At 34.4% G+C, this 12,500-nt stretch overlaps 1 protein-coding gene across 2 annotated transcripts in view; it reads right to left on the bottom strand.

The window, feature by feature from the left end:
* Window positions 1–12,500, bottom strand: part of LOC145266610 (scavenger receptor cysteine-rich domain superfamily protein-like) — a 211,122-nt gene that overhangs the window by 17,117 nt on the left and 181,505 nt on the right. For both annotated transcript variants that reach the window (XM_080122515.1, XM_080122516.1), the window contains 3 exons: window positions 6,427–6,599; window positions 3,896–4,031; window positions 827–993 (listed from right to left, as the gene is read on the bottom strand). In XM_080122515.1, coding sequence (XP_079978641.1) covers window positions 827–993; window positions 3,896–4,031; window positions 6,427–6,599 — 476 coding nt within the window. The remainder of the gene's footprint in view (window positions 1–826; window positions 994–3,895; window positions 4,032–6,426; window positions 6,600–12,500) is intronic.

Below are 12,500 nucleotides of genomic sequence, written 5' to 3'. Positions count from 1 at the left end.
TGCCATAAAGTTGCAGCTTTGTGAAATGCTCTTTTCAAGATATATTTAACACCTTCATATCACACGGCCATACATGCTGCCTAGCTTTCTTTCCAAACATTTTGTGAGTGTGCAGGCTGTAGCACTGTAAACAAGGACAGACTCCACCACTGCTCTGAAGAACTCTCTTTTCAGTTCTAACTACAACCAATATTAGCAATTCCTTCCTTCTATCTGTGCCTAAATCTAAATGCAAATTCCATGAACAAAGCTTCTTTCCTAGAACTGTTCGCCTGTAGAACTCTGTTCCGCTGGCCTACTTTCCAGCTGACTACAATATGGTCGTCTTCAAGTTTAAAGCAAACAAGTTCTTGCTGAGCCGTTTTCTTAAATAATCAAGTTATTCCAAATTCCTACTGCTAACAATTACTAGGCTGTTATCTCAACAGCCACCGTACACTCATTTACCATTATTCTCGAGTGGTTTTTGAGCCTTGATCAGTGGTTAATTTGTTATAAAAAGAAGCAACCTGTGCCTAAATCAAAACGCAGATTCCATGAACAAAGCTTCTTTCTTAGAACTGAACGCCTGTGGAACACTGTTCCGTCTGCCTGCTTCCCACCGGATTACAACTTGGATGTGTTCAAGTCCAATGTTAACAAATTCCTAATGAACCGCCCCCTTAAGTAAACACTTCATCAAATCTCCGCACTAACGTAATGTACTTGCAATAACCCTTATCCCTGAGTGGCTTCCGGGCCTTGATAAGTGGTGATCACTGTGTAAAAAAAAAAAAAAAAAGCAAGTGGGGAAAGAGAGAGGTAGAGGGGGTACGTTACACATTACCTCCTGTACATTGTAAGAAAGCATCCGAGAGTTCTCCTTCACATTTCTGACCGGTCCACCTGATATCGGTGCATTCCTGAATGCTGTCCTCTTCTCCCGAGCACTTCAGATGATGCAGATGTAACGGGTTGCTCGACTCTTTACGACCATTAATGTTTTTACCAAACCTGGGAATCAGTTAAATGAAGATACGATTTTAAAAATCATTGTTTCAACACGCACACACACACACACACACACACACACACGCACACACATAACTTAAAAAAAAATTTTTTTATTACATTTCCACCCCAAACAAGGCACATTGCCACTTTGAAAGTGTATGTGTGTGTGTGTGTGTGTGTGTTTGTCTGTCTGTCTGTCTGTCTGTCTGTATACATTTCCCTACACAATAACTCTGTCAATTTTCAGTCTACAGACTCAAAATTTGATATGCATGGTACTTAGATTTGGGAAAATCTTTGTAATCCGTTTTCGGCCAGAAATTTGGCTGTTAAGGGGTCAAAGTTCAACGATTTGACGGTTGAGAACTCTACCAAACTCCTCCACCAATTTCGGGTCTAAACACTTGAAATTATGGATCTAACTTAATAACTTGATTTGAGCCCAAAACAATAAATGTTAAGGGGTCATAATAGGGGTCAAAGTTTAAAAAATTGACCGCTTTTTTCTTTTTTTTTGATCAGCACACACCTCCAAACACCCGGGCAACGCCGGGCTGAAATGCTGATATATAATATAATAATAATAATATATAATAATATATAATATCTAATATATCATAGATCTATATAATAGATAGAATCTTTAAACATTTAATATTTCAATAAGCATGTAATATGGCAGTAACAACTGGGACGAATTCAAATGTTTCTTCAAAAGATGACACGACACAAAGTTATAATTCATATAAGATTTATTCACACATCGTATAAACATTTCGGAGATTACAACCCTTTGACTTCACATTCTGGATCTTGATTTCAACAGCTTCCACAGTGTTTTCTCCCCAACTTGACTGACTTCTAACTAAATATATTAAACCTATTTCTTTTGTGATTACGTCATTTGCACTTCCACAAAGAATCAGTCGACATCTGTATTACGTAACTAGGTATTATTAATGTTATTGTTAACTAGGTATTATTATTGTTATTGTTAACTAGGTATTATTAATGTTAATGTTAACTAGGTATTATTATTGTTAATGTTAACCAGGTATTATTATTATTATTATTATTGTTATTAATGTTAATGTTAACTAGGTATTATTATTGTTATTGTTAACTAGGTATTATTATTGTTAATGTTAACTAGGTATTATTATTGTTATTGTTAACTAGGTATTATTAATGTTAATGTTAACTAGGTATTATTAATGTTAATGTTAACTAGGTATTATTATTGTTAATGTTAACTAGGTATTATTAATGTTAATGTTAACTAGGTATTATTATTATTATTATTATTGTTAATGTTAACTAGGTATTATTAATGTTAATGTTAACTAGGTATTATTATTGTTAATGTTAACTAGGTATTATTAATGTTAATGTTAACTAGGTATTATTATTGTTAATGTTAACTAGGTATTATTATTGTTAATGTTAACTAGGTATTATTATTGTTAATGTTAACTAGGTATTATTATTGTTAATGTTAACCAGGTATTATTATTGTTAATGTTAACTAGGTATTATTATTGTTAATGTTAACTAGATATTATTATTGTTATTGTTAACTAGGTATTATTAATGTTAATGTTAACTAGGTATTATTATTGTTAATGTTAACCAGGTATTATTATTATTATTATTGTTGTTAATGTTAACTAGGTATTATTAATGTTAATGTTAACTAGGTATTATTATTGTTAATGTTAACTAGGTATTATTAATGTTAATGTTAACTAGATATTATTATTGTTAATGTTAACTAGGTATTATTAATGTTAATGTTAACTAGGTATTATTATTGTTAATGTTAACTAGGTATTATTAATGTTAATGTTAACTAGGTATTATTATTGTTAATGTTAACTAGGTATTATTAATGTAAACTAAGTATTATTAATGTTACTGAATATTACTTTTTCTTCAAATTTGTTTTTATTTATCTAAAATTCTTTCTTGTTATTGTTTATAGAATCTAGTCAAGTTAAATTCCTAAAACGTCATTTAACCATATTTGTCCTTGAATTGCATTTTTTCTCTTTAAAACAAATCTTATTAATCTACACGATAATAATAATAATAATAATAATAATAATAATAATAATAATAATAATAATAATCTTGCTCCGATAATACTCCAGATGTGCTAATATGCAACAGTATTAGATACTATAAGGACAACCTACAAGTAAACTCTGACCAAATACTGATGCCTCTGTCGTAAAAGTCAGGAGCAAGTGTTTTCATTCACATCTCTGTCGCCACTCTGAGATCAACGAACCCATCTCCTACCTGTGCTGACATCAACTGCATCAGCTTTGTAAACGTTCAACAGGCACCGGTGAATGTTGATCAGTTCAATTTTTTTTCTGCATAAAGAAATTCAATGAAGCGTCTCTGTTTCTGATGCACTTTCAGACAGGGGTTGTTTTGTAGAGTCTTATACTGTCAATATATGCAACAAAATGATGAAACCTTCTATAGCATTAACCTGTGTCTAAAATTAAATTATCTTCTTTTAATAGAAGTTTACTTATTAATGGCGATACATTATAGAAACTTCCACGTTGTTTGATTGTGCTTGAGTTTGCAATAAACGCTGATTCAAAAAGTTTTCGTTGCGATTTATTTGAAATAAATTAAACTATTTTTGTTTGTCTGAAGTCAAAAGTATGATTATTTGTGAAAATTGTGTGTGTGCGTGTGTGTGTGTACATAATTTTTTTTTAAGTAACCGTAACATCTCTCACAAGATTTCGAAGTCAATTTTGTATTCTGTCAAAGCGACACCTCTCCAGATGTGGCAACAGAACTCCCTCTTTGGACATATTTGACTCTTATACGAGTAATGGAATTTCCCACTTACTCTTCTTATTCCAGCTTTATAACTTACCGTAATCCAAGAGTTCGGCAGAAAACTTGAGCGACTTCATTGGTCATTGTACTGGCACAGATTGGTAGCCATTGTCCTTTGAAAAAAACCTCAGCACGACCGATATAATTGTCGCTCTGTGTAATTCGTGCCTGAACTAAAAAAAAATAAACAAGAAAGTGCTTATTATGAAGCAAAAAAGGGAGGACATCAAATCGATGATGATGCTAATGATGATGTCGACGATGCTGCTGCTGATGCTGATGATGATGCTAATGATGATGATGCTAATGATAATGATGCTGACGATGATGTTGATGATGATAATGCTAATGATGATGTTGACGATGATGATGCTTCAAAGTGTACTAGATGATGATAGAAATGATGATGATGATAATGACGATCCATTTGGCATAATGGTTAGAGCGTTTGCTAATGAGCCTAGAGATCATAGAGGGTTCAATCATACTAAAGACTAAAAACATGGTACTTGATGTTTCTTTGTTAATGCTCAAAATTATGAGATGAGATGAAATATATATTTCTCCCTTTCTCTCTCTCTCTCTCTCTCTCTCTCCATCGTCATCATCATCATCATCATCATCATCATCATCATCATCATCAGGTTCATTTTTATATGAACAGTTAAGGTGGCATATTCAGTTCTTGGAAAACAAAAAAATAAAACACGAGAGAGAAGTGATAAGAATGGACTTGAGAGAAAGAAGGATAAATAAAGACCTGGACAGAGATAGATTACATTCAAAGTTCACATTTTCGGTTTATTTTAATTTGTTAAGGGTAAAAATGGAAATTTTTAATTGAAGGGTATGGAGACTACTGAAATGTAAGCGAGGTTTGATTAAACAATTAAAAAAGTAAAAGACTTGAAAACTTTCAAAACGTACTTTTATAAGTTTTTAGTTCTTAAAGATTAAAATTAAACAATTGTACTTTTTATGCAATTTGCACTTTTAGGGATGACGTCATTTCTAACCCAGCGATGGATTGACGGACGCATCTTAATGAATACCTTTTTATTGGGTTCCAGAGCATATATATATATAATGTAATATCATAATTTTCACAAGTTCCAAATATCAATTTTTCTCAGTTGGTCATTTATTACTTTTCAAAAGGTGACATTACAATATTGTTTCGTATTGCGGCTAACAAGTCTGCAAAATTATGTTATTGCTGCATGTTTAGTCACGTACTCATTAGATGTTTACCTTAAAAAAAAAACTTAAGAAAAACACCACTAAGTTTTTTATAAGCAAACATCTGATGAGTAAGTGATTATAATGCAGCAATAACATAATTTTGCAGACTTTTTAGTCATAATCCAACAGCATAGTCATCATTTTTAGAACGTTCTGGAGTTATGGTTAGGTTATTTTCAATCCTTTGCCGACTCATACCAAAGACTAAAAAAGTGGTATTTGATGTTTATTGGTTAAATACTGAAAATTATGAGATGAGGATGAAAGAACTTTCTCTCTCATCGTCATCGTCATCATCATCATCATCATCAGCAGCAGCAGCTGCATCATGTCCATTTTATATGAACAGTTGAGATAGCAGATTCAGTTCTTCAAAGGCCAATGAAAACATCAAAGGAAGTAAAAAGGATGGACTTGATAGAAAGAGGGATAAATAAAGACGTAGCCAGAGATAGGTCACTGTTGAAATTCCTAAAAGCCATCCAACACAAATAAAGTTTTTGAATACTTGCATAAATGTATGCACTTACTAGTGTCAGGAGACTTTGTTGGTTTGGTCACATTAAAAGAATAGATGAAAGTTCCGGTACCATCATCTTCCCACAGGGAAAGACCAAGTAAAACACAAGAGGAAATAATAAGGATGGGCTTGAGAGAAAGAGGTATAAATAAAGACCTGGACAGAGATAGGTTAGATTGGAAATCAGTTTCTTGGTGCCGTCCAACACATGTCATTATGTAAAACGGATGTTAGTAGATGATGATGGTAGTCGGGATCATAAAATCGACGTTAGTGTAGATGGTGATGGTGGTGGTGATAATAAAATGGACGTTAGTAGATGATGATGATGATGATGATGATGATGATGATGATGATGATGATATGATGCTGATGCAAAATGTACTCGATAATGATGATGGTAGTGATGATGATGGTGGTCGTGATAATAAAATGGACGTTAGTCGTCATGACGATGATGGTGGTGGTAGTGGTGATGATGGTACAAAATGTACTCGATGATGGTGATGATGATGATGATGATGATGATGATGATGATGCCAACAACTTATACAGGGTGACTAAAAAAAAAAACGGGCATCAACTCTAATTAGCCCCCGTTTTTAGAGTTTTGTCCGAATGAAATGAAACTTTGGTCATAATTAGTTTATTATATTCAAAACATCTCATCAAAACCCCAGGGCCTTTGGCCTTTTTTTTCTCCGTTGATTATAAAATGCTCAGAAAAACAATTGAATGTCCTCTGTTTGTTTGTTTTTTTTTGGGGGGGGGGGGTCACCCTGTAACCCATTCGTTCTAATACTCACCATTTGAACAAGATGCTTCAATGTCCTGATCGTGTGTACAAGTTGTGTTCTTCAAGTTTTGATAACCACACTGCGCAAGTGTCGATTCGTTTCCTGTGCACATGAATTGTTCTACCCAAATTGGAGTATTCGACGGTGCCGCAGTTTTAGCGTGACTCGGGTACCTGCCTGTCCTGTTAAATGAACGAATGTTTGTGCGTTTAAATGTTTGTAGGGAGAAAAAATAAAGAAATGGGAAGATAGAAAAAGAAGAAAAGAAAGAGAAAAAGAATAAAAGAAAGAGAAAAGGGAAAGGAAAAGAGAGACAGACAAAAGAAAGAAATGAAGAAAGAGTGGAGAAAGAAAGGAAGAAAAGAAAATAGAGAAAGAAAGAGAGAGAGAGACAAAGAAAGTGAGTGAAGAAAGCAGAAAGAAAGAAAAAGAGAGGAAGAAAGAAACGAAGAAAAGAGAAAGAAAAGAAAAGATACAAAAAGTTAGGGGAAGAAAAAAACAAAGAAAAAAGAAAGAATATAAAAAAGAGAGAAAAAGATACAAATATAATAGAAAGAAAGATAAGAAAAGAGGGAAACGGAGAAAACTAGAGGAAGAAAGAAATTCAAGAGAATAAAAAGAAGGAAAAGAGAGGAAGAAAGAAAAGTTAAAAAAAGAAAAGAAAGAAAGAAAAAATAAAGAAGAAAGAAAGTTCGGTTTTTAATGTGTAGTAAATCTAGCTTCACATTCTCCCCCAAAAAAGAGGCACTCTGAATCGAGAAAAAATTTTTTTAAATTGCACCAGTCAAGAAGGAGTTCTCTTTTACTAACAAAACACACACACACACACACACACACACACACACACACACACACACACACACACACACACACACACACAACAAAAAAAAAATGCAATATCACAACAAATACTAAACTTTTATCCAAAATCTTTAAACACTCTTAGAGCCAAAAGTAAATCCGTTTTTTATTTTTAAACCTTACGTAGTTACGAGTTTAACGGCAAAGGAGAGATGTTGACAACAAAGGAGAGATATGACCTCGTATTTAAATCTTCAGTTTAGTGTAAAGGTGCATTAGCCGATTACAATATGGTAGCCTTCAAGTCCAATGTAAACAAGTTCTTGTTGAGCCGTCCCCTTAAATAATCCAAATTCTACTTAATCTACACCATTAACGATTACCACCTTACATTCATTAATCCTTATCCTCGAGTGGCCTTCGGGTCTTCATAAGTCATGATTAGGGCTGTGACAACAGCATACTATTTTCATTGTTTTGACTCTTGAGTATATATCCGTTAACATTTTATATGTTCTTATATAGACTGATGTGGTTCTCAGTTGATTACTGTGTCTTACTGTGTCGGATATATACGTGGGAGTCAAAAGAATTAAAAGAATATGCTGTTGTCACAGTCTTAGTGATGACTCCCTTGAAAAAAAAATAACTTAATAGAATACGACAAACACACACAAGTCTGACCTTTACTCTGTTGCCAAGGTCGCTGGACAAATTGTTGAACTATTCTATTGCTCTAGAAAGTATCTCACTCATCACGCAATGCTTTGCATAAGAACCAAATACGTCCTAAGATCGATTACAGTTGTCACATCTTGACAGAGTACAAATTTTCATGGCAAGTGCTCGACTGAGCTTGAATCTATTTCCTCCATCCTTGTAAAAAATTTCACAACAAACACTTCTCTAGCCACAACAACTGTAAACACTCTTGGCCTTCGGGACAAGATCAAAGTGTAGTATCTGTTCTTCAGATGCTGCACTTCTATTTCTTGTTCTCTTTCGGTGGAGGAGAAATCCTTCACGACTGAGACAATTTTTATTTTTGTACCTTTTCTCCACGTTAAAAAACGACCCTGGTGTCTAACTTTGTCCCGTGGGGAGGCATAGTAAATAGGTACAACAACTGTAAACAATTTCCTTAATCTGTGGCAAAAAAAAAAAAACTAAAACAAAAACAAAACAAAAATTTCATGAGCAGATTTTTTTTTTACTAGAAAAACCTGTCCGTGGAACACAATACCGCGAACTGCTTCTCAATTTACTATAACATTGTCGTTTTCAAATCTAATATAAGCAAATTCTTGTTGAACCATCCTCTTAAATAATCAAATTCTATCCACGTTCTGCCATTACCGATCATAACGGCTCTTTCACCGGCCATCTAACATTCATTAACTCATATCTTTGTGTGGCCTTTGGGCCTTGATAAGCGGTGACCCCCCCCTTAATATAGATATATATATACATATACACTCTTATATAAAAGTCACTTTGTATGTGTGTAAGTTCATTCCTCATAGATTCCGAAACGGCCGATCCTTGCAAATTTCGCACAAAGGTAATTTATATGCCTGGCAGAGTTCTTAGATATGTTTTGTACAGAAAGTCATCCGATAAGTATCGAAAATCGAAAAAATCCGATCTTAAAAAAAGAAGAATTTTTATAGGGAAATATTTTATGTAATACCGGTAAGGAAAATAATAAAATCTCAGCAAATCATTTCTTCTTAAAAAAAAAAAAACAGATCTGCTGGCATCTGGACATACAGCTCAGTGGTTGAGCATTCGACGACAGGTCGAATGATCCCCTGTTCCAGCCCAGGTGTACCTCACCATTTTATTTCAATTTTTTCTTATTAATGAGTTCAATTTATGATAAAAAAAGAGGTAACATTTAAAATCGCCGCAAATCATTTCTTCGTTCGCATATTTTAAAACTAAACATTAATCAAAAGTGACTTTTCCAGGGAATTCGTCGTCAAGCCCAAATATCAGCTGACGCAACATTGTAAACAAACACAGACGGAATTTGATAAACGAAATTATCATTATTCTATTCTATTTATTTATTCTTTCAAATTACCCAACCGGGCAAATGATTCCTCGTAATATATAACATTCAATAGAGGATTGATTCTATAATAATACTTACGTAATCTGCATAAATTAAAATATCATGTTTAAACGTATTGTACGACCGGTCAACGCACACACACACACACACACACACACACACACACACACACACGCGCGCGCACACACAGAGGTCTGACAATATTTTTCGGACACTTTAGTATTCGTCTTTTCGAGTACCATAGAGTGGCGAAATTCCTTCAAAAGAATAGCATAAAACATATAAAGACAATACCTGCAATAGAAATGGAAAAAAAACTCGATTAGGTAAAGAAAAATATTTAATTTTCAGAATTTTTTACACGCGACATTATTTTCGGACATCGGTAAAAAACTGTTAATAGTCTGTAATATCACCTTTCTTCTTAATAACTTTTATCAATCTCTCTTCATAATGATCAAACATATGCACAATAACATCTCTACGTGTTTCTTTTTGTTGTTTTTTTTTTTTTTGGCATCTTATATTCGTTCCCATAGTTGAACCTATTTCGTTATTTCAGGTCCATCATAGACAAGTTGCGCAAGCATTTCCCAAACATTTTCCATTAAATTTAGATCTGGGCTTTTTGCAGGCCATTCCAAAGTAGTCAGATTCACTTTAGCCATCCATTCTTTCATGAGTTTTGACACATGGATGCTGCAATTGTCTTGCTGTAGAACGAAATCATTCCCCATCTCTCTTCTTATCCCTGGTAGAGCTTTCTCGTCCAGCAACTGTTTGTAACTTTCGCTGTTTTATCGTCATTTCAGCCATTCCAACCGTATATTTCCGTTAGCAAAGATCATACTCAAAACCATAACTCCTCCTCCTCCCATCTGTCGTTTGTTAAGTACAACAGGCTCACCCCTTCTCGACCAAGTACACCATCCATCGGCCCATCAAACTTGAAACGCTTCTCATCAGTAAATATAACTTTCTTAAAGTCAACATCCTTTGTTAACCACCTTTTAGCACACTCCAGTTTTGCTCCTTTTTGTTTCTTTGTTAGTGTAATTTTTTGTTTAGCCTTTGCATATTTCAAACCAATCCTATGCAGCATTTTTTGTACTGTTCGGACGTTTACATCCAATTCACATTTCTCCTTCACTTTTCTTGCTGTAACTTTTTCTCCAGGTGTAAAAAGCCGTATCACAGTCCTCTTCACTCTCCTTTCATTCCTCTTGCCAATCGATCTTTTCCGTCCTCCCTTCTTTTTTTCTTCTGGGAGTTTGTGTTCAGCATGTATTCGACCGTTGATTTCGACAGCTTCAAATCCATGGCGATCCTTCCTGCTTTTTTCGTGGCAAACAGACAACTTCTTTTGAATGCATTTTACCTCATTAAACCTAATTGTTTTGCCAGTAGAATAGAACAGATAATTGACTCTAATGATGATAGCTAAGTGTACAAGCAGAAAATTTGCATACAGCAACATATACATGAACATAGCTCTTAATAAAATATGATTTTCGCAAAAATCACAAAATCTAAAATTATAAAAGCCAGACTAAAAACTGATTAAACTGATTTTCACACTTCAACTATGTACTTACAATCCCAAAGTTTTTGGCACTAGTAACCACCTTGAAGTATTTTTTTCAAAGTTCCGAAAAATATTGTCGGGCCCCTGTATATATCGTCAAGGGTGTGAGTTCCATTATAGAAACGTTGTTTTAATTTGAATAAAATAAAATACGCATCAAATGCGCTTGAAAGCCAAATCACAACGTAATATTAGGATAATAAGAATGCATTTTACTTGTTTGAAATATATACTATAAATATATTTCAGAGCTATACTCCATCCCCAGTATGTTGTTTTCTTTCTTCTTCTTTTTTTCTTTTCTTCTTTCTAGCCATGTTGTAAAGTTGGAGAAAGAAAGATCCGCGCGTTGTCTTTCAGCGGTTGTACAGGGTGGGCCAAAATAAGGGTCCTATTTTTAAAAATTCATAGATTCATGTAAGTTTTAAGAAGTGTTTTTCGGCCAAAATTTGTTTTGTTTATTTCAAAAAAATCTCGGAAGGGTCAGTCTACACATAAAGTTTGGTGAGTTTAACTTTTATTTTGTGGAAGTTATTCAAATTTAAAGATAGGACCCTTATTTTGGCCCACCCTGTATTTTGAAATGTTGGAACTGTGCGTAGGCAACGCGAGAATAACGTCAAGGGCCGTTCCACATTATCTCTTCTCTACTCTCAAAATGGGATCCTTTCAGTGGCGTCTTCAATTTTGAAAACCACCAGAAGTCGCGATAACTGGAGATGTTGTACGGATACGACCCAGAAACAAAAAGACAGTCGTCGCAATGGAAGCATCCCGAATCTTCAAGGCCGAGAAACCACGAAAGGAGCGAAGCAAAATCAAGGTGATGCTGACTGTCTTTTTGATATCCGTGGAATCGTGCATCATGAATACGCGTCAGAAGGACAACCAGTTACAAAGGAGTACTAGCAAGGAGTTCTATCACCCATTTGATCCAACATTTCTTTGCCAAGCATGGAATTCCAGTCGTTCGCCAACCTCCATACTCTCCAGACATGGCTCATTGCTACTTCTGGTTGTTTCCAAAATTGAAGACGCCACTGAAAGATAATGCGGAACGTAACAGCGTAGATGAGCACCATTCCAAAAGAAGACTTCCAGAGGTGTTTCCAGCAGTGGACCGATTACAAGCAAAAGGGGCCTACTTTGAAGGGGATTAGGGTCCAAACCGCGTCAGGTATGTGAAATATTTTTTCTAGCCTAAGGTCGGATACATTTTAGACAGGCCTCGTATGTATATATTGTTGAGTTTCGTTCCAATAATCAAAATAAAAAATTAGGCTTCAATTCGGGACAAGATCAAAGTGTAGTATCTGTTCTTCAGATGCTGCACTTCTATTTCTTGTTCTCTTTCGGTGGAGGAGAAATCCTTCACGACTGAGACAATTTTTATTTTTGTACCTTTTCTCCACATTAAAAAACGACCCTGGTGTCTAACTCTGTCCCGTGGGGAGGCATAGTAAATAGGTACAATCATGATTTGATTTCATTATGATTATTATCTTTTAAATATGGGGGAATGTCTATATTTTCGTTTTTTTTTTTTTTGTTCATAAGTGTCTTACACATGCTTCGTTGTATATAGAGCCGAGGTTTCCAACACTCAACTCGTCAAAGACA

This window comes from Euprymna scolopes, chromosome 41 (genome assembly GCF_053919585.1).
Source record: "Euprymna scolopes isolate OS-2025 chromosome 41, ASM5391958v1, whole genome shotgun sequence".
Lineage (NCBI taxonomy): Eukaryota > Metazoa > Mollusca > Cephalopoda > Sepiida > Sepiolidae > Euprymna > Euprymna scolopes.
Note: the sequence above shows the minus strand (reverse complement) of the source record. Positions and strands in the feature narration are given on the sequence as shown.